At 60.3% G+C, this 21,530-nt stretch overlaps 2 protein-coding genes across 2 annotated transcripts; one reads left to right on the top strand and one right to left on the bottom strand.

The window, feature by feature from the left end:
• Positions 1–6,355: 6,355 nt before the first annotated feature.
• Positions 6,356–8,020, bottom strand: LOC124576071 (verprolin-like). The gene is made up of 2 exons (XM_047131202.1): positions 7,372–8,020; positions 6,356–6,996 (listed from the first exon to the last, which is right to left on the bottom strand). The coding sequence occupies exons 1-2, from the start codon at positions 8,018–8,020 to the stop codon at positions 6,356–6,358; spliced, it is 1,290 nt and encodes a 429-aa protein (XP_046987158.1).
• A 10,649-nt stretch (positions 8,021–18,669) lies between these two features.
• On the top strand, positions 18,670–20,770 carry LOC124576070. The gene is made up of 2 exons (XM_047131201.1): positions 18,670–19,921; positions 20,025–20,770. Exons 1-2 carry the CDS (start codon positions 18,670–18,672, stop codon positions 20,768–20,770), a joined length of 1,998 nt encoding a protein of 665 aa, XP_046987157.1.
• Positions 20,771–21,530: the final 760 nt, after the last annotated feature.

Raw genomic sequence — 21,530 nt, 5'->3', positions numbered from 1 at the left:
AGTCGGCCGTCGTGGCGGGCGAGCTGGTGCAGACGAAGGGGAAGGGCGCGTCCGGCTCGTTCAAGCTTGCCGGCGCCGGCGGCGGGGGGGCGGCCGAGGGCGGCAAGGCTCGTGCTGGCGGTGCCAAGAAGAAGCGCGCCGCTCCGGCCAGCAAGGAGAAGAAGGGCGCCCGTGCGGCCGGCGCAAAGAAGGCTGGTGGCGTGAAGGCGGCGACCGGTCGGAAGGCGGGCGCCGCCAAGAAGGCGTCTGCGGCGTCGGCCGCTCCCGCGGGTGCGAAGAAGGCGGCTGCGGCCAAGCCGGCCAAGGCCAAGTCGCCGTCGAAGGCGAAGAAGGCCGCCAAGGTTCCGACGAAGAAGCCGAAGGCGCCGCGCCCGAAGAAGGCGACGACGCCGTCTAAGGCGAAGGCTTCGCCCAAGAAGAAGAAGTAGAGTAGAGGAGAAAGAGATGGGAAAGGAAGGGTTTGGCGCTTGACTCCGTCGTCCCCACCCCCCGTCGTCGTCTAGTGGCGCGCAAGAGACGCGCGGCCCAAAACGGCCCTTCTCAGGGCCATCAAAGCACGTCGGGGAAGGTTTTGATTGTCGTGTTGCGTTTGGTGTGGGTGTCTGTCTGTATGCCCGTGGGGATGCTGTTTGCGTGCCGTGGTGGTTGGATTGCGGGGGTCGGTGGCGGGTGTGGGCGGCGGTAGCGGTAAGCGGTGTTGTTGTTGTCGTGGTTGATTGTCGCCGTGTTTGTGGCGGCGGCCGACGGTTGGTTTTCTGTCACGTTGTTTTGTTTGAATACGTTGGTTGGCTTGCCTGCGTTCGTTCTTCTCGGATGTCTGTCTTGTCTAGTCGTGTCTGGTCTTTGTTTTGTTCCTTTGTGTGTGTTATGTTTTGCAACGGGGGGCACGTTGAGATGTGGAAGGAGTCGGCGGGGATTTCGGTGGCGTGTAGAGCGAGCGAGCGCGCCTGCCTGGCCGTTGGCCGTCGGAGTGGAGTGCGGGTTTTTTTGTTTTCGAAACGAAAGCGGCGGGCGGGCGGCCGGCCAGCCAGCCACCCGTGCGGTGTGACGTCGGCCGTTGGGTATTGTGCGCTTTGAGCGCCGGGGAGGGATGATGTGTGATTGTTGCGCGCTGCTAGCAGGCAGGCAGAGTGAGCGGGTGTGGCGGACGGACGGGAAGTGGTGGTTTTTGTTTTTGGGTTGCGGGGCGAGAGGCAGGCGACCGACAAAGTTTGCTCGCGACGGAGAGATGTTAGTGGCCCTGAAAAGGGCCGTTTTTGTTTGTGCGGTGCGGTGCCGCGGCGCGATTTAGGCGCGCTCGCCGCGGATGCGGCGCGCGAGCTGGATGTCCTTGGGCATGATGGTGACGCGCTTGGCGTGGATTGCGCACAGGTTGGTGTCTTCGAAGAGGCCGACGAGGTAGGCCTCGCTGGCCTCCTGCAGGGCCATGACTGCGGAGCTCTGGAAGCGCAGGTCGGTCTTGAAGTCCTGGGCGATCTCGCGCACTAGGCGCTGGAATGGCAGCTTGCGGATGAGCAGCTCTGTGCTCTTCTGGTAGCGCCTGATTTCTCGCAGGGCGACGGTGCCCGGCCTGTAGCGGTGGGGCTTCTTGACGCCTCCGGTGGCGGGCGCGCTCTTCCTCGCCGCCTTGGTGGCGAGCTGTTTGCGCGGCGCCTTTCCGCCGGTGGACTTGCGGGCCGTTTGCTTTGTGCGGGCCATGGCGGTAGCGGTAGCGGTAGCGGAGCGGCGTGCGTGGAGGTTAGGTGCGGCGCGGCGTCCGGTGCTGCCTTGACAACGGGCCCGCGCGCCTCCGTGCTGCGCTTATATGCCCTCGGTTGCGCGTGGTGGGGGGAGGGCGGGCCAGAGTCTATATAGGGGGGCGGCGGGCGCGCTGGGCGCAGACCGTAGCCGACTCGCCAGCCGCTGCAGCTGCTGTTTGTGCACGTTTTGCTTTGCCCGAGGAAGGAAGGATGACAGGCCGCGGCAAGGGAGGAAAGGGGCTCGGCAAGGGTGGCGCCAAGCGGCACCGCAAGGTGTTGCGCGACAACATCCAGGGCATCACGAAGCCCGCCATCCGCCGCCTGGCTCGCAGGGGCGGCGTGAAGCGCATCTCTGGTCTGATCTACGAGGAGACCCGCGGGGTGCTGAAGGTGTTCCTGGAGAACGTGATCCGCGACGCGGTGACGTACACTGAGCACGCCAAGCGCAAGACTGTGACGGCCATGGACGTGGTGTACGCCCTGAAGAGGCAGGGGCGCACCCTGTACGGTTTCGGCGGTTAGGCTGCGTCGCAGCGGGCGCTGGCCTTCCCGCGGCCGTGCTTGTGGGTGGGAGAGACTAGAAAACGGCCCTTTTCAGGGCCACCACACTGTTCGGAAGTTGAAAAGTGCGAAAGAGTCTGTGTTGTTGCTGCGTGTGTGCGCTGTGTTGTTTGTTTGTTTGTTTCTTTCTTTCTTTCTTTCCGTTTGAGCGACGTGATGTGACTGGGAGGGGAGAAGGAAAGGAAACGTGTCATGTGGCTGGCTGTGTGTGGAGCTGCTTCGTTTGTGTGTTTGTTATTGTGTGTCTTTGTATCGATCGCGACGGAGATGGCGGGCTGTGTGTTGTTGTGCGAGAGGCGGTGATTATTTGCTTGCGTGGTTTGGCTCTGTGTGTTTGTTTGCGGCGGCGTTGGGGTTTCCGAGGCAAGGCGTGTGGGCATAGGCGGCCGGATCAGCTGTTTCGTTCGTGTCGACGGCCGTTGCGCGCGGGAGTGGAGGGCGGTGTGTCGACACGCCTCCCTTTAACAATGGTCATTATTGCTGCCGTTGTCGGTTTGGAAGGCGACTGCGACCGTGCAAAATGTGTGTGTGTGTGTGTGTGTGTGTTGGGCCACACGGGCTGTGTGGACGACAAGATGGCGGACGTGCGCCGGCGGCGGCTGTGCTGTGACAGTGCAAAGTTAAAACAAAACAAGGTGCGGCGAGGACGACTGAAATTTTGCTTTGGACGTAGGTTTGTGTGGTGGCCCTGAAAAGGGCCGATTGTTGTGGGCCGAGCCGGCAAAGCGCGTTGCGTGCAGGGGAGCACGCGGCGCTGCGATTGCCTGGCCTCCTTTAGGCCTTCTTCTCGGTCTTCTTTGGCAGCAGGACGGCCTGGATGTTGGGCAGGACACCACCCTGTGCGATGGTGACGCCCGACAGGAGCTTGTTGAGCTCCTCGTCGTTGCGGATGGCAAGCTGCAGGTGGCGCGGGATGATGCGCGTCTTCTTGTTGTCGCGGGCCGCGTTTCCGGCCAGCTCGAGCACCTCAGCCGCGAGGTACTCCATGACGGCGGCGAGGTAGACGGGCGCCCCGGCGCCGACGCGCTCTGCGTAGTTTCCCTTGCGCAGGAGGCGGTGGATTCTGCCGACCGGGAACTGGAGCCCAGCCCTGCTTGAGCGGGACTTTGACTTGCCCTTGACTTTGCCTCCCTTTCCGCGTCCGGACATGGCGATGGGCTAGCGACGGTGCACACGAAACGGAAACGAAAACGACCGGTGCGAGCGGCAGCGAGTCGAGCAGCGGAGTGCGTGCCGGCGCATCGCATGGATCGCATGGATCTGCACGGAGATACTTGTCCTCCGATGTGTGATGGAGTTCGCAGCAGTTAATGCTTTGCCTCCCATGCAAGCTGATGTTGCGTCTTCACATGTGGGATGTCTTCTTGGGTGTCTCCTCAGCACAGTTCGGCAGAGCCAGCTACATAGCTAGCAGGTGTGGCCAGCGGGTGGTGACGCTGCGTTGCAATTTGTGGCCCAGCGTCCGGATTTGGGCGTTGTGCGACCGACCAGCACTGTCGTAAAAGGTGCGGGCGGTCGTCTGGAAGAGGTCACGGAGGAGAGGTACTTCCGCGACGTCGTGAAGATGAGCAGTGGGAAAATCGTAAGGCAGGTGTAAGGCCAGCCGAAGGATGCGATTCTGCAGAGTCTCCAGCTTCTTCAGGTTCGTGTCGGCGGCGTTCCCCCAGACGACGGCGGCGTATTGGAGTACAGGACGGAGCAGCGCCTTGTACAGGGTGATGCCCAGCCGCGGTGGTAGTTGGGAACCAGGGTTCAGCAAAGGGTACAGGGTGCGGAGCCTGTTCCGCACTTTGGCCTTCACGTCGCGAATGTGGGGAGCCCACGTGAGTCGGCGGTCAATGGTGACGCCGAGGTAATGCGCCGTTGGGCGCCACGGGACAGGGCTTCCACCGACAGCGAGCGGCTGCAAACCTGCAGGAACGAGTCGCCTGGTGACGATCAGGAACTGAGTCTTGGCACCATTGAACAGGAGACGCCACTTGACTGCCCAGGCTGCCAGGGTGTCAACGGCGAGCTGCAGACGGCGGCGCATGACAGCGGCATTGAGGCTCCGAGTGTAGAGAGCCGTGTCATCCGCGTACAGGGCGAGCTGCACACGGTCGATCTTCGGCGCATCAGACGTGTACAGCGAGTACAGGAGTGGCCCCAAGACCGAGCCCTGCGGCACCCCGGCGTGGATGTGGCGGACGGAGGACAAGCCCTGCGCGGCCCGCACATGGAAGGTTCGATCAGCAAGATAGGAAGCGATGAGACGCACGTGCGACGTCGGGACCCCAAGTTCAAAAAGCTTGAACAAGAGGCCGCGGTGCCACACGCTGTCGAAAGCACGCGACACGTCCAGGAACACCGCGCCGAAGAACTCGCGCTGCTCGAGGGCGACGAACGCATCTTCCACTAACCGAAGGAGTTGATGAACGGCTGAGTGGCCCCTGCGAAATCCGAACTGCTCTTCGGGCAGGAGGCCTTCCTCGTCGACGTGGCGCTGCAGCCGCCTGATGTACACCCTCTCAAAGACCTTAGAGACGGCCGGCAGGAGACTAATAGGTCTGTAGTTCACGGGCTGCCGCAGATCCTTCCCCATCTTCGGAATCGCCACGATTTCCGCATGCTTCCAGGACTGAGGAAAGCTGCAGGACCGGAGGATGACATTAAAGACGTCAGCAAGATGAGTGACAGCCACGGGCGGCAACTTCCGGAGCAGGGCGTTGGAAACTTCGTCTGGGCCGGCAGCTTTCCTGGGGTGCAGGGCACGCAGGATGGTCGACACCTCCTCCGCCGTTGTCTCTTCAATGACGTCATCGTCGTCACGCGCCTCCAGGTAGCGTGGGAGCCGGTCAGCAACCAGGTCGTCGGTGACAGCGTCAGTCGGGTCTTCGAGAGGCGTAAACGCCGCCTCAAAGACGTCAGCAAGAGCATCAGCCTTCGCAGCTGGTTCGCAGACAGCCTGACCTTGGACCAGCAGCGGGGGGATACGTTGCGTGCGGCGTAGGAAACGCTTCGTCATCTGCCAGGCTGTGCCATCTTCAAGACAAAGGGCGGCGACCTTGTTATTCCAGTCGCGATTGCGATGATCGTCAATGGCGGCCCGGATGTCCCGACGCATCCTGTTGAGGAGGCGCTTGGTGTTGGCATTTCGCGTCCTCTGCCACTCCCGGTAGACCCGGTTCTTCTCGGTGATGGCCGCAAGGATGTCCGGCGGCAGCTGTCGGGAGTAGTCAGGCGGGGGGCGTGGTCGGGGCGGCGTCGCTATGGTGGCAGCGTCGATCGTGGTTGCCGCGAAGTGCAAAAGTGCTTCGTCCGCTCCAACTTCCGCAGGGGGCGGTGCGGCGGCTAGTGAGTGCGTCACGGCTTCTTGAAACCTGTCCCAGTCGATGCCAGCAAGTGAGATACCGCGCCTGGGCTGCTGGTGGGCGTCTAGGTCGATGTCAAAAACCACAGGGACATGATCCGACGACAGTGCAGTCCGCGTCGTGGCGGTGATCTGATGAGGGATACCCTTGACGACTGCGATGTCAATTATATCTGGGAGGCCACGAGCAGGGAAAATGGTCGGGTCGTACGGCCCCACCACAAGCGCATGGTGACGTTCCGCTATCCGGAGCAGGCAGCGGCCAGCGGCGTTGGTGATCCTGGAGTTCCAGGAGACATGTTTGCTATTGAAGTCCCCGGCGACGAACACTGGCCCCCTCAAGGAAAGCAGAGCATCGATGTCAGCAGGGTCCAGGGGACGAGACGGCGGCCGATAGGCCGCGATGAAAGTGATGGCGCCCGCCGAGGTGTGAACAACGACACCAGTGGCCTCCAGCGTCGCCAGTGGTGGAAGTTGGATCACATGGTGACGTATGCCATTGCGGACGTAGACGGCTGTCCCCCCACCCGCCGTCAGTCGATCGGTGCGATAGCTTGAGTAGTTGGCCGCCCTGACGTCTACCCCAGGCTTCAGGTGTGTTTCATTGATAAGGCAGACGTCGACGGCTTCATCGCGGAGAAATTGGCGAAGTTCGCCAGCTTGGGTGCGGACGCCGTTGGCATTCCACGCGACGACCGTGAGCCCTCTAACGCTGCCCATGGTGCGGCTGTTGAGTGTTGGCAGCGGTTGGGGCCGGAGAGGCCATCGGCACTGCAGCGGTGAGTTGCTGCGACAGGACTTCAATCAACTTCGTAGCACTGGTCACCAGGGTTGTGAGCTGCGCGACGAGGTTGGCCAGGTCAGCGGTGGAGACAGCCGGCGCGGCCCCGGCGCAGGAAAGGGGGGGCGTGGCTGCTTCGCTGTGAGAGTCCACCTGGGGCTGCTCGACAGACGGTGCTGAGCGTTGGGTGCCCACTGGTCGGTGACCCCCGCGCCGGCGGTTGGTGGGGCGCGGTCCGGCCGACGGCCCGGGAGAGGCAGTACCCGGTACCGCCACTGGCTGCGGTGGTGGAGGCGCAGGAGCCTCCGGTGTCGGTACGGCCTCGGATGCGGCGGGAGCAGGAACCGACGTAGCCGGGGCGGCGGAGGACGTCCCTGACGTTGCCGCCGCGAAAGAGACGCCTGGCCGTCTCGTTGCGAGCTTCTTCTGATGTGGCGCTGGTGGTTGGCCACGCTGGCGAGCAATGGCACGCTTCCATACCTCACACCCACGATAACTGGCCACATGAGCACCGCCACAGAGTGCACATGTAGGCTTCTCGGAGGGCGGACGGGGGCACGCACTTCCTGCATGGGCGCCGGCGCATTTAACGCATCTGTCCGGCATAGAACAGTGGCGCGCGACGTGGTTGATTCCCTGGCAGCGAAAGCACTGCACAGGGCCTCTCCGGGAACGAAGATCTTCGGTCTGGACCGGAACGTCGGCGACCCGCGTCAATTGGTAGAGTTTGCGGTTCTCCACGGTGTCAGAGCAGACGACCAGGAAGAGCGGCATATCTTCGCGTGATTTGGGCGACTTCATCTTCACAACTGCCCGTATGTAGAAGCCCAGGTCTGCGAGTTCTCGATGCAGGTGATCGGCTTCCATGTTGAACGGAAGGTCGCGAAATACGATCTTCAGGACCTTGTCAGGTGCGGAGGCGTGGGTATAGAAAGGGATACCACGCTCAGACGCCTCCTGCGTGACCCGGCGATAGTCAGCAGCAGTGCGGAGTGTGACCCTGTATAGGTCTCGCCCCGCAGGCTTCACGGTGTACACGGCCGTTGTCCAGCTGCGCAACAGCTTCTGCAGTTCTCCATAGGGCGGCCGAAACTGAAGAACCACCGGCGGAAGATGGGAGTCTGTCTTCGGCGCAGGATTGCTCGGCGGCGGGTCCGGCGCGTCCTCGAGCGCATCGAAGGAGTTGGCGACGACAGTTGGTGGCGTCGTCGATGACAGCATGCGTCTTGCAGTGCGCCGGGCCGGGACGAAACCGTCAGCGTCAGGGGCGAAGTCTTGCTTGGCCCTCTTCTCAATCGGCGAGCTGCGAGCAGCAGCCGTCGCAGCTGGTGCCCTCCTCTTCTGTTTCCCGCTGCGTCCGCGTGGCCGAGGGGCGGCAGTGCTCTCATCGTCAGAATCGGGCAGCGGAGCAGACAGCGCAGTCTTCAACGTTTCCGTAGCAGTGTCCGTCAAATCCATAGCCGTAGCAGTGGTCGTCATAGGTGGGGGGCCAGATGGGGCCGTCGACAGCGCAAGCGCGGCCGAACGGCGATCTGCCACACCCTTCGCGTCGCTAGCAGGCGCAGGTACGTCCTTCTCGCGGCTGCACATCTCAGCGACTAACGCGTGTCTGTGCGTGGTGCCGGCGCAGCCGGGGTGGGGGTGCTTTATGGGCTCGGGTGCGGCGGCCGGTTGCGCGCGCGCCCCATTGGTCGGCGGCCGCAACAGGGCGAGCTGGTAAAGGTGCGGCGGCGGCTGGCGGCGGGTGCCACTGTGTGGGGAGACGCTGACTAGAGCGGAGCGCTTGCTACTGGTGTTGCTGCTGCCGTACGTTGGTTCGAGATGCCGCCCAAGACTAGCGGGAAGGCTGGCAAGGCGCAGAAGAACATTTCGAAGGGCGACAAGAAGAAGAAGCGCAAGAGGAAGGAGAGCTATGCCATCTACATCTACAAGGTGCTGAAGCAGGTGCACCCTGACACGGGCATCTCGTCGAAGGCGATGAGCATCATGAACAGCTTCGTGAACGACATTTTCGAGCGCATTGCGGCCGAGGCTTCTCGCCTGGCGCACTACAACAAGCGCTCGACCATCACGTCCCGCGAGATCCAGACCGCTGTGCGGCTGTTGCTGCCTGGCGAGCTGGCCAAGCACGCCGTGAGCGAGGGCACGAAGGCGGTGACCAAGTACACGAGCTCCAAGTAAGGAGGTGGCTCTGGAATGGAAGGAAGGATGGAGAAGGCTCCTCCGTTGCGAGAGCGGCAAAACGGCCCTTTTCAGGGCCACCAACTTGCCTTTTGCGGGAAGGGCGGAATTGTTGTTGTTGTTGTTTGTGTGGACGGCTGTGATGTATGTGTGCATTTTGATTGTGGGTGGGGGGGGGCGCGTCAAAGCGTGTTGCGCGGGGTACGGCCACGAGGTTGGTCGCCGTGGCGTGGAATGGTGGCACGCCTCGTTGGCGTGGTTTTTGACCCATTGGTGTTGTTGGTGTGTGTGTGTGTGTGTGTGTGTGTGTTACCCGTCTGCGAGGGGGGACAGTGCGATCGGCGACTTTTGTGTCACCGTAACGACGGCCGTTTGCGGGTTTGTTTTGTTTGCACATCATACATGGCGAGGGTGAAATGTGAAATGTTTTTGTTTGGTTTGTTTTTTTTTTGCCGCCCACTATTCCCTTTGCTGTACGCCGAGTTTGACAATGGTGCGACGTAACTGCAGCGTGGAGGTGTGTGAGTGACGTTGAAATGAACGTGCCATTAAGACGCATTGTTGTTGTATTGTACTGTACGTGTACGGCGACACGCACGATGATGTACCATTCGACTCTGATGTTTGATAGCCGTGTCTGACTGATTGCGTACGACGCACGCACACCGATGTCGTCATTCAAGATGCACGCGTGTCCAGTGCAGTACAGTAAGCGCGACGACGGCGGCGGCGGTCGTTTGTTTGGCGAATGTCTGTACACGTGTTTGTCTGTGTCCATCCGGTATGTATTTGTTTGTTTGAAAGTGTTTTGTGTGTCGGTGACGTGGTCCGATCCGTCGCCCCCTGAGTAACTGTCGATCGGCGCGATAGACCGGCGTCACGCAACTGAACCGAAGTCGTGGGCACACCCGTCATACTGTTGTACACCGTCGCGCTGAGAACGGTAACGAAAGGTTGACTTTGATCGGTCGAATGTCTGGGCAGAACGTGAGGAATGAGGCAAGAGTGCAAGGAGGGGGGGCAAAAGAGAGAGGAAGGGAAAAAGGGGAGAAACGCATTCGTAGAGCAACGGAACGTTCCCGTGTCGGAGGCGTATTGGAGCCGCACTGAAATGCGTTTAACGGCGGCGCGGCTGCAAGTGTCTGCCGTGGTGAACGTTACCTTTGACGGCTGCATTGGGCTTTGCCTTTGCTTTTGCTTTCGCTTTCGCTTTCGCTTTCGCTTTCGCTTTCGCGTTCGCTTTCGCTTTCCCGGATGTACGTAACGTTTGTTGATATGGTTCTGAGGAAGAGTGTATGACAGTGCCGTGCCGTCCATGTTCGTGTGCCCTCCCATTGTGTGTATGCTATTGTCTGTGTACTTGAATGATGTATGTAGGTGTTAGTGGACATGTTTTACCAGTGGGGGGAAATGGATCGTCGATAGTTGCCGTCACTCTGTCACGGTCGAGATGACGCACCCTCCGTACAGAAAGGTGTCGAGAAAGTGAGTGTGTGTGTGTGTGTGTGTGTGTGTGTGTGTGTGTGTGTGTGTGCGTGCGTGCGTCCGTGAATTGGCAGTGTTTGGAGGTGGGCGTGCCCTGCATGTGGCCCGGAAGGCTGTTCGTTAGGCGGTAGTGTTGTGTGGACAGGGGAGGGGCATGCGTAACGCTGCTGGCATGGCATTTCGGGAGATGGGAGGGGGCAAACGAGGAGCGGCGGCCAAAGACGGGACGGGGAGGGGCGCGGTGTGGGTGGCTTGCGCCTGTGCTCGGCGTTGTGGTTTGTGCAAAAGAGGAGGAGAAAAACAATGTGAGTTGCCAGGGAGGGGAGCGGTGTTGTGTTGTGGTTGTCGTGGTGTAGCCGCAGACGCGGCTGTCAGTGAACGTGGCGAGACGGACGGATGCGCGGAGGGGCGGGGGCGGCGCATTTCGCCGGTGCCGTGCCGTGCCGTGCCGTGCCGTGCCATGCCTGAAAGCCGCGTGGTCGCTGTGTTGTTGGTGGCGTGGGGGCGAGGAGAGTACCGTACGGGTGTGCTTGTGCGCCGGAAATGGCACACTGCGCCCGCCCGTCTTGGAGGCTGATGGCTGTGGTGTGGAAATGGGGCGCGGTGATGTTGAAGCAGTTGAAGAACAGAAAAGAAACCAAGGAAACGGAAGGCGTGATGCGGCGGTGGTGGTGAGAGCGGGAAAAACAAAACAAAAAAAAAACAACAAAAAAAAAAAGAAGGAAAAACAACAAGAAAACAAAACGTCTATCAATATTAAAATGTAAATGGAAATGGAAATGGACCCAGGTATAACCTCCCTGCACAAATAGCAGAGAGTCCGATGATAATAAAAATGTGCCAGAATGTTAACGTCCCTACAAAACAAACCCAACGATAATATTAATGAAAGAGTGAACCGTATGTAACATTGCAACAGACATAATGAAACCTGATAAATTGTATAAGGGCAGCAGCGTTGACCTTTGGCCCTGTATTCAGAATAAAAAGAGCCAAAGATCGTTACCCCAATGAAAAAGACACTGAAACACGTATGTAACATAGTAGCGATGGCGAGACATTGTAGCATCTGTGACCAGAGAGTTTGCGCTGGACTGCGCGAGTGTTGCGAGCGGTTCTCAGTCAGTCAGTCAGTCAGTCAGTCAGTCAGTCAGTCAGTAGTCGTTGCGAGTCCGTAGCTCTGTGTAGTTGAGGGCTGTACTCTGTCAGTAGTCGTCGCGTGCAGTACGCTAATAGTCGTCATGCAGAGCGGTCGGTCAGTAGTAGCAGCCGAGTGCGGTTGTGTGATGTAGGCGGTCGGCAACACTGGTCAAGATGGTGAATAAGGTATACTGTTAATTAATATAATCATTAGATAATGAAAAATTGTATTTATTGTAATTATTCTCCAACAAGTTCCCCAATAATAATGTTTATTTCAAAAGCATTTTTCAAACATTTAATTGTTTATTGAACTAAAGAGTTCGTTGCACTTCACATTTCATTCCACTTCTTTGAAGAAAAATGTCACTAAAATCACAAAAAAAGAGAATATTATTATTTGCAATGCAGTTCCTCCAAGCGCTGCGCAACAACCAGAGCAGAAATGTGACATCCATTTATTCGGAGGTAAGACTTTAATTCTGATTGTTTTGCACAGGGCCAAAGACCGATATTTCGGTTTAATTGAAGTTTCTTGTCACTGAACGGACGTTTTTAAATGTTGTGTGAAGACTTTATATTTGAGTCAGATTGCGAATTTCACATTTTTGTTGCCATTTTCAATACCTCTCATTGTGGGCGAGGTTACAATTAGCGCAATGTCCATTAGCATCCGTAAATAACATTGTCCGTTATTTTAAATTTTGCTGGGAGGTTACAACACACACACAAAAAAAAAAACAAAAAAAACAAAAAATTGCATTTATATCTGCTCCTCAATTGTAGATACCCCTTACACAGCTGTGTGCAATGAATGAGTGCTGGCTGGTAATTAATTGCACTCCTTGGAGGGAAATGCCATAGGAAGTAGTCTTTAAAAAGTGAATGTTTTTCGTTAAGAGACAAAAGTTACTTTAGAAAAAAAGTAATAGTGGGGCTTTTGTTGTTGAACAAAATAAGTACAATGAACATACGTTATCAGATTTGCGCAATGCAGCGTCACACCACCTTTTGATTATAACACAATAGACTATACATCGTCCCGAACCGTGACCAGAGTCGCGAGACGAGCAGAGCACGCCGCCGACGCCCGCTCAGTACAACCGTCCACCCGCTACTACTGTCGACCGACTACTACCTCTCCCGACTCGCGCTACAATATATATATAACAACTGTTCCTGGCGACCCGGTGCGTGCCACTACTGTCGTCTGGCGCGGTCCAAGCGCCGACTAGCAGCGATAAAGAACTCTCTGGTCAGACAGAGATGCTGTCATGCCTCGCCATCGCTCTGGTAATGAATACATACGTGTTGCAGCGTGCGTACCACCGGAACACGCAGTGGCGGAGCCAAAGACTGTGTTGTCGAGGTCGAGTGCGAGCGGGAAGAGAGGCAGCGTCGGCACGGAGATGCAAGCGAGCGCGAGACGCACGGGGGCTGCGGCGTGGCGCGTTTGCGGTCGGCGCCTTTGGTGGCAACGGCCGGGACAAGCAGCGGTGTATGGTGTGGTGCGGGGCGGACAGGGGCGGAGGCGGCGCGACGACGGCATGGGGGCGAAAACGGGACGGGGGACGGCGGATGTTGAGAGGCGTCACGCGCGGACAGGACACAGACACAGAGACACACAGATTGGAAAGGGAGGGTGCGCGGTAGTAGTTGGGAATGTGCGTACCGTGCGGGATGGGAGTGGGCGAGGAACACGGTCGTGGCCCCTGTTTTGGGTGCGTGTGATGACGTCGGTGTGTTGTGGGAAGGGAAGGTGCTGTGGCGGCGGCGCGTAATGGGCGTAGGCCGAAAAGAGAAAGGAACGTGGGCAGTGTGTTGGCAAGCGTCGGTTCGACTGCGACGTTGATGGGCAGGGCAGGGCAGGGCAGGGCAGGGCAGGGCAGGGCAAGGTTAATGGTGGTAGGAGTAGGCGTGTGGGCGCAAAAAATCTGCCGCTGCAGGCGGTGCCGTAACCGCCATGGCGGGAAGGAGAGAGGGCCAAAGAAAGAAAGAAAGAAAGAAAGAAAGAAAGAAAGAAAGAAGAAAACAAAAAAAAAAAAAAGGAGGGGGGGGCGAAAGTGGAGAGGCGGTGGTGTGAGAAGGGCGGGGGCGGAAGGAAGGCAGGAAGGACAAGAGGCGAGGCGACGGCTTGCTTTGTGTATCGGTCGGTCTCTGGCTATGCTTCGTTTTCTGCAGCAGGGTCGGTGCGCGGCGTGGCTCGCGGCAGTGGGAACGCCTGGTGGCTGGACGGCCAGCAATGCGGTTGGATGGGCGGCCACAGCACCGCACCTGTGCCCGAGGAGGAGACGCTGGCGGCGGGCCCTGAGGTGAGGCCGGCTCGGCTGGGGCTGTGGATGTGTAGGTGTGCGCCGCTGCTGCAACAACGAGTAAAACGCGAGAAGAAGGGATGGCGGTAGAGAGAAAAAAAAAAAAAAGGTCGTGTTGTGTTGATGCGCAGGCAGACGCGTACAGAGGGACGAGCCCGGTCTGCAGCAGGGTGTGGCCGTGCCGAGTGCAGAGCAGCGGCGGCTCGGTTCGGTCCGGTTCGGCCCGGCCCGGCGGGCCGCGCTGTTGTCGCGGACGTGAGCGCCCCCTGGCGGGTGGCCGGAGGCGGCGCGGCGTGTTGGACGTGTGGCTGGTGGCAGTGCACAATTTGCGAGTTGCTGGCGGTGTGGTGTGGCGGTTGGCGCGTCGGGCGGCGGAGAGGTATGTGTTGCGGGCGCCCTTTGCTGCGCTGCGTCGTTGCGTGTGCCGTACAGGGCGGGCGCTTGTCGACTGTGTGGCGAATTGGCGTGAAACGGCTGCCGAGAGGTGTGTGGTAGCGAGCCGGTCGGTGGTGTCAGTGCGAAGGGGAATGTGCGTGCGTGTTTGGCGGTTTCGGTGTGCTTTTTGCGGCGTGAGAGTGGGAATTAGTGGGGCCGGCTGTTGTGTTGGTTCCTTGTGTCTTGTGTCGCGTAGCTTGATGGCAACGTGGAAGGACGCCGGTTTCGTTTTCGTTTCGAGCCTTGCGTGTGGTTGTCGACGTTGACTGGTTGGCGTGTGCCGATGCACGTGCATGTGTGGGTCGCGAGTGCGTTTTTGGCTGGCTGTGTGTGTGTGTGTGTGTGTGTGTGTGTGTGTGTTTTGGGGGGGAAGGGGGAGGCGGTGGTGAAAGTGCAGTCGTCGGGTGGGGCTGGGGCTGTGCGTCGTGGCGGAAAGGTGGTAGGTTGCGGGAAGCGAGCCCGTCGTTGACGGTGTCGCGTGAGTTGTGAATCGAGTGGGGCGCGGGGCGCGGGGCGCGTGGCGCGGGGCGCGGGGCGCGGGACAGGAGCAGCGTGCCGCTGCGTCGTGGTCGTCAGCAGAGGCTGTGCGTGTGCTTGTCCTTTTTGTGGGCGGTTCGTGCGAGGCGTTTTTGTTTTGTGTTGCCCTAGTTGTTAGTTTATTTTGTTTGTGTTTGTTATTTTGAGACGACGACTGGTTGGTGGCGTGCGCGCGAAGTGGCGGTGTGCGCTTCCCGTGTCGTTTGTGTTGTTTTGTTTTTTTGTTTTTGTGTGTTTTTTTTTGCACTGGGCCCCGGTGGGTGGGTGCGTGTGTGTCGATTGCCGGCTGGCGAAAGGTGCGCCATCGGCGGGGTGGGTCGCCGGCACAAGTAGAGGCGGCGGCGTTGTTGCTGTTGTTGTGTGGTGTTTGTTTTGTTCGGCTGTGTCGGCGAGCTGTGTTGCGGTGCGTGTGAATGGTGGTGCAAAAGTGCTGGCGTTGGGGCTGCGACTGCGACGGCGGCGAGCCGCGGGCGCGCCATTGATAGTGATGTTGTGAACAGCGGCTGTGTACGGTAGTGGTGTTGTTGTAGCACGACGTGCATCCGGGCCGGCGCGGAAAGCGCAGTTGCGGGCGGTTGCCCTTCGGTGCCAGCCATGTCGCGTGAGCGGCGGGTTGCTCTGGTGTCGACACGTGGTGCTCTGGGTTGTTGTGTGGTGCCCTTTGGCCGGTGGGGGTGGTTCGCGTGTGTCTCGTTCGCGCTCGGTGTCTGGTCGTGGTCGTGCTGCTCCCCCGTCTGTCGGCGGTTTCCGACGTCGTCCCGTCGCGACCTTTCAACCGAAAGTGTGGCGCCCGAAGGTGAACGAACGTAACCCTGACCTCGGCGCTTTACGCTGAGCCGAGCGAACCGAACCGAACCGAACCTAACCTGTGGTGTGGCGAGGTGAGCTCAGCCTGTGAGCCCCTAACGTCTACGTAAGGTAAGCTGTCCGGCTCACGCCTCACGTTTGAACGCTTTTTTAACCTACGTTTGACGCTTCTTAACCTAGCACTGACCCCTTAACCTAACCTAACGTGTAACCTAACCTAACCTAACCTAACCTAACCTAACCTAACCTCTGACGCCTGACGTGTTTGAATGCTTAACCTAAGTTTGACGCTTAACCTAACCCAAGTCCCCTTAACCTAACCCACGTCCACCTAACCTAACCTAACGTAGACGTGTAAACGTAATGTGTAACGCGTAACGTGTAAGGTCGGCTGTCGTGTGTGCTTGACGGCAGATTGGGTTGGTCTGTAGATTCGGATTGCGGTTTGCCTCGGTCGAGGGGTTGTGGGTCGGAAGCGGCGAGGGGCGGCGGCGCCTGTTGCGCAGGCGGCGTCCGTTTGCGGCGGGCAATTGTTGAGAAACGGCTGTGAATGTTGGCGGGCGAGAGGAGGAGGACGGCGCGCGATGTGGCCCGACGGCTGCGGGCCGATCGGGAAACGGCGGGAGGGCGACGGAAGGCGATGGGGCGGCGGAGGCGCGTTTGCACGGCCGTCATCGCCGCACGCCTCGGCTTGTGTGGCTGTGGCGCCGGCCGCGCTGGCCGGGCTGCCGCGGCGACGGTGTGGGAGTTTTGCCGAAGGTTTGGCCATTGTGGCGGGTCGTCGGCTGGGGCTGTGGGGGCGGCATTTGGGCGGGGGCGGCGATTCTCGGCGGGCCGACCCAGGCTGTAGCGCGCGGTAGCTGCAGTTTGGCCGTGGTTTGCGGCGCTGCCGTGGCGACTGGTTGGCGACTGTGGTGTGGCTGTGTGTAGCCCCATCCTCGGTGGTTTGAAAGGCGCGGGCGGTTGTGGCGCAGGTTTGGGGCTGCTCCGCACAGGCTGTCGGACGTTGGGCGGTAGCAAGCGCGGGAGGCGCGGCGCGGCGGCGCGCAGAGTGGCGGCCGCTCTCTCGGCCGTCCGCGCCCGCCCGCGACACTGGCTGGGCCTTGTGATTCTCTGCTCTGCTGCTGTGCTGTGCTTGCGTGCCTGCCGTCCCGCTCGCTCTCGCTGTGTGTTACGCGCGTCGTCGAAATGGCAGATCAGGCGGCTACGAACGAGACTGCTGCGGCACCCGCCGCCACCGGCACTACGAAGAAGGCCAAGTCTGCGTCGTCTGCGAAGAAGCCGCGCGCCAAGCCTGCGCACCCGCGCACCTCTGAGATGGTGACGGCCGCCATCAAGAGTCTGAAGGAGCGCGGCGGGTCGTCGCTGCAGGCGATCAAGAAGTACATAGCCGCGCACTACAAGCTGGACGCGGAGAAGCTGGCGCCGTTTATCAAGAAGTACCTCAAGTCGGCCGTCGTGGCGGGCGAGCTGGTGCAGACGAAGGGGAAGGGCGCGTCCGGCTCGTTCAAGCTTGCCGGCGCCGGCGGCGGGGGGGCGGCCGAGGGCGGCAAGGCTCGTGCTGGCGGTGCCAAGAAGAAGCGCGCCGCTCCGGCCAGCAAGGAGAAGAAGGGCGCCCGTGCGGCCGGCGCAAAGAAGGCTGGTGGCGTGAAGGCGGCGACCGGTCGGAAGGCGGGCGCCGCCAAGAAGGCGTCTGCGGCGTCGGCCGCTCCCGCGGGTGCGAAGAAGGCGGCTGCGGCCAAGCCGGCCAAGGCCAAGTCGCCGTCGAAGGCGAAGAAGGCCGCCAAGGTTCCGACGAAGAAGCCGAAGGCGCCGCGCCCGAAGAAGGCGACGACGCCGTCTAAGGCGAAGGCTTCGCCCAAGAAGAAGAAGTAGAGTAGAGGAGAAAGAGATGGGAAAGGAAGGGTTTGGCGCTTGACTCCGTCGTCCCCACCCCCCGTCGTCGTCTAGTGGCGCGCAAGAGACGCGCGGCCCAAAACGGCCCTTCTCAGGGCCATCAAAGCACGTCGGGGAAGGTTTTGATTGTCGTGTTGCGTTTGGTGTGGGTGTCTGTCTGTATGCCCGTGGGGATGCTGTTTGCGTGCCGTGGTGGTTGGATTGCGGGGGTCGGTGGCGGGTGTGGGCGGCGGTAGCGGTAAGCGGTGTTGTTGTTGTCGTGGTTGATTGTCGCCGTGTTTGTGGCGGCGGCCGACGGTTGGTTTTCTGTCACGTTGTTTTGTTTGAATACGTTGGTTGGCTTGCCTGCGTTCGTTCTTCTCGGATGTCTGTCTTGTCTAGTCGTGTCTGGTCTTTGTTTTGTTCCTTTGTGTGTGTTATGTTTTGCAACGGGGGGCACGTTGAGATGTGGAAGGAGTCGGCGGGGATTTCGGTGGCGTGTAGAGCGAGCGAGCGCGCCTGCCTGGCCGTTGGCCGTCGGAGTGGAGTGCGGGTTTTTTTGTTTTCGAAACGAAAGCGGCGGGCGGGCGGCCGGCCAGCCAGCCACCCGTGCGGTGTGACGTCGGCCGTTGGGTATTGTGCGCTTTGAGCGCCGGGGAGGGATGATGTGTGATTGTTGCGCGCTGCTAGCAGGCAGGCAGAGTGAGCGGGTGTGGCGGACGGACGGGAAGTGGTGGTTTTTGTTTTTGGGTTGCGGGGCGAGAGGCAGGCGACCGACAAAGTTTGCTCGCGACGGAGAGATGTTAGTGGCCCTGAAAAGGGCCGTTTTTGTTTGTGCGGTGCGGTGCCGCGGCGCGGTTTAGGCGCGCTCGCCGCGGATGCGGCGCGCGAGCTGGATGTCCTTGGGCATGATGGTGACGCGCTTGGCGTGGATTGCGCACAGGTTGGTGTCTTCGAAGAGGCCGACGAGGTAGGCCTCGCTGGCCTCCTGCAGGGCCATGACTGCGGAGCTCTGGAAGCGCAGGTCGGTCTTGAAGTCCTGGGCGATCTCGCGCACTAGGCGCTGGAATGGCAGCTTGCGGATGAGCAGCTCTGTGCTCTTCTGGTAGCGCCTGATTTCTCGCAGGGCGACGGTGCCCGGCCTGTAGCGGTGGGGCTTCTTGACGCCTCCGGTGGCGGGCGCGCTCTTCCTCGCCGCCTTGGTGGCGAGCTGTTTGCGCGGCGCCTTTCCGCCGGTGGACTTGCGGGCCGTTTGCTTTGTGCGGGCCATGGCGGTAGCGGTAGCGGTAGCGGAGCGGCGTGCGTGGAGGTTAGGTGCGGCGCGGCGTCCGGTGCTGCCTTGACAACGGGCCCGCGCGCCTCCGTGCTGCGCTTATATGCCCTCGGTTGCGCGTGGTGGGGGGAGGGCGGGCCAGAGTCTATATAGGGGGGCGGCGGGCGCGCTGGGCGCAGACACTCGAGTTAGCGATGCCGAGCGAGACGGACGCACGCGCCGAGCGCTCCGCTCCCGAGGCAGCTAATGCGCTTCCGACAGCTCCAGCGGACAGGGCCGCGTCCCTGTACGCTAACGGGGTCGAGTTGAGTACATCAGTTTCACTACCGAGTGTTTCTGATAGTACTCCTCCCCCAACGAGCGTCGACCGTGCTCACGCCTATCGCGTCACTCGCGAAAGTGAAACCGTGATTTCGATCTCTCGCGAGTGTTGTGCGTCGCTGCAGCAGCCGCTGGAGACGCCCGTGGACGCCCCCACAGCGCAGCAAGACAGCGACGAAGCACTCCAGCTTCTGGTGAGTCTCATGCCGCACGCAGCCGCTGCACCCCTCGGAGTCGATTCCGACAACGACGAAGAGGAAATGCAGACAGAGCAGACGCCGGCAGGCTCACAAGCGTCTACGTCACGTGCCTCGAGGAAGAGGCAGAAGTCCGACGACGACTCCTCAGCCCCGGACACGCGCAAGTTCCGCAAGGAATACGCGCAAAACGGCACCAAAGCCGGGACAAAAACTCTCCGCCGCACGCCGAAGTCCAAAGTGGACAATGACGGCTTCGTAACTGCAACGAAGACCGCAAAAGCCACACGACAACCCACAGCAGCACCAGTAGGCACGAGCAACAGCTTCCTAGCACTTAGTGACTCGGAAGACGAGGAGCTGACACTGCCACCGCCGCAGCAGCGTCGCGCACTGCCGCCGCTTATAGTAAAGTTCGATGGCCACTTTCGTGAGCTGCAGAACGCTCTGAACTTACTGATTGGCAAAGACAGCTACACCATCAGCGCGACAGGCGATGACCTTCACAAAGTGAAGGTGAAAACCACCGAACACTTCGTAAAGGTCAGCGAGGAATGCACCAGACGGGGCTGGAACTTCTACACCTTCAGCTCCAACAGGAAGAAGCCCCTGAAGGTTGTATTCCGCAAAATACCGCGCACCATGAAACCAGAAGAGTTGAAGGAAGATCTGGAACAAATGGGCTACTGCGTTGAAGAAGTTATAAGAATGAAACTTCATCGCACCAAGGGACGCAACCCGCTCTTCCTGGTAATTGCAAACAACACGGCGGAAAACCGGAAGCTTTTCCAACTCAAGCGGATAGGCAACTTGGAAGTGTGCGCAGAAGTGCTTCGCAACAAAGCTGCATACGCTCAGTGCTATCGCTGCCTGGAACTCGGCCACTCGACTAAGTACTGTGGAATGCCCGAGTATTGTGTTAAGTGCGGTGAGCAACACGCCACCGAAGCGTGTGCTAAAAATGGTGTACCACACCAAGACTTTACGCCTAAGTGCAAACTCTGTGGTGAAGAGCACTGCGCAAATTACAGAGGTTGCACAAAACACAAAACGTTTGCGGCTCGCGCCCGCGGAAACGAAGCGCAGCAGCGAAGAGTTTCAGCGGGAACATCGCACCCACGTGGAGCCCCAACGCACAGCCACAGCCAGACAAAGAGGAAACGCGGCCGTCGAGGCCGCGCATCCGGCCGAGCACATTCCGAGGCGGTCGTCAACCTCGCCCAGCAGCGCGGGAACTCCGACGCCCGGAACAAAGAGCGGCAGCCACCCCGCAGGCGGCCGCAGAACACGCCACCAGCAACGGAGCGCGATGGCGGACAGGCTCCGCCCGCCGCCTCACAGCAGGTACAAGCACGCCATCACGCAGCACCGGCCGCAGCCAACCAGGCCGCAGGCCCGCCTCCCCCGCCACAGCGCGCCGCGCCAGTGGCGGCCCAGCCGCAGGCAGTTCCCCCGCCTGCGCCCCTACCTCGGCAAGCAGCTCCTACCACCGCGCCTCGCCGTAACGGAGCGGACCAATCAGCGCCGCCCGTCCCGGACCGGTCCAGCATGGCCGACTTCCCCGAACCGCGATGGCGCCGGCAGCGGCCAATCACCGGCCAGCAGCCTGCTGCAGCAGCCCACACCAACGGCGGCCAGCAGCCCAGCGGAAACCAGGCCACGCGCGACGGCCATTCTGTCGGGCCCCGACAAAATGGCGTACACACCGTCCGCCATGATGTCGGCCCCCGACAAGATGGCGACCGCATCGACCGTCTCCTTGACACGATGCAACTAATGATGGCTCGCGTGACCGAGCTGATGGCCGCAGTACAGCAAGTACTCGCCGTAACCTCGTCCACCGCCCGTCATGCCTGAAAACCCAAGAAGCCTCAAGGTATGCGTATTCAACGCCAATGGCTTGAGAACGCAGGACGGAGAATTCCGGCAGTTTCTGCGCGACGAGGACATAGACATCTGCCTCGTCGCGGAAACTCACCTAAAGCCAGGCGTACGAGTCGGCGTCGCTAATTACGTCTGCCACCGCTACGACAGGCCGACGGCAGGAGGTGGGACGGCCGTTTACGTCCGGCGTTCCATCAGACACCATCGGGTTCCCGTGCCAGAACTGACGTCGACTGAAGCAGCCGCAGTCGCAGTCGACACTGTGCACGGCAGAATAACCTTCTGCGCTGTCTACAGGCCGCCGCGCGGACAACTGGACGTCGCGGACGCCAACAAACTCCTGTCCCTCCAAGGAAACCTCATACTTGGGGGAGACTGGAACGCGAAGCACGCGGCTTGGAATAGCCGCCTTACGAACGCCAGCGGCAGACGGCTACAGCGCGTAATAGAGCGCCACGACGCGATCGCAGTAGGACCGCACGACGCCACCATCTATCCAACACGCGGACGGGAGGACGTGTTGGACTTCATCATAATGAAAGGCATACGGCAGCACGTGGCGGCCAGTACCCGAACGGCACTCGCGTCCGACCACTTGCCAGTCATCTTCGTGCTCGACGCCGACGTCACTCCGTTGCAACGCAGAGGACTCG

Source organism: Schistocerca americana, unplaced genomic scaffold (assembly GCF_021461395.2).
Source record: "Schistocerca americana isolate TAMUIC-IGC-003095 unplaced genomic scaffold, iqSchAmer2.1 HiC_scaffold_245, whole genome shotgun sequence".
Classification (NCBI taxonomy): Eukaryota; Metazoa; Arthropoda; class Insecta; order Orthoptera; family Acrididae; genus Schistocerca; species Schistocerca americana.
The sequence above is the reverse complement of the archived record's forward strand: the minus strand, read 5'-3'. Positions and strand labels throughout refer to the sequence as shown.

What these genes read in the sequence shown, in the direction of transcription:
- LOC124576070 (XM_047131201.1), top strand. Translation starts at nt 18,670, where the DNA reads ATGCCGAGCGAGACGGACGCACGCGCCGAGCGCTCCGCTCCCGAGGCA. An exon ending in CGAGTATTGTGTTAAGTGCG is followed by an intron (nt 19,922 to 20,024) that starts GTGAGCAACACG and finishes CGCAAATTACAG; the next exon opens with AGGTTGCACAAAACACAAAA.
- LOC124576071 (XM_047131202.1), bottom strand. Translation starts at nt 8,020, where the DNA reads ATGTGCAGCCGCGAGAAGGACGTACCTGCGCCTGCTAGCGACGCGAAG. An exon ending in GCAGGAGGCGTCTGAGCGTG is followed by an intron (nt 6,997 to 7,371) that starts GTATCCCTTTCT and finishes GCGCCCATGCAG; the next exon opens with GAAGTGCGTGCCCCCGTCCG.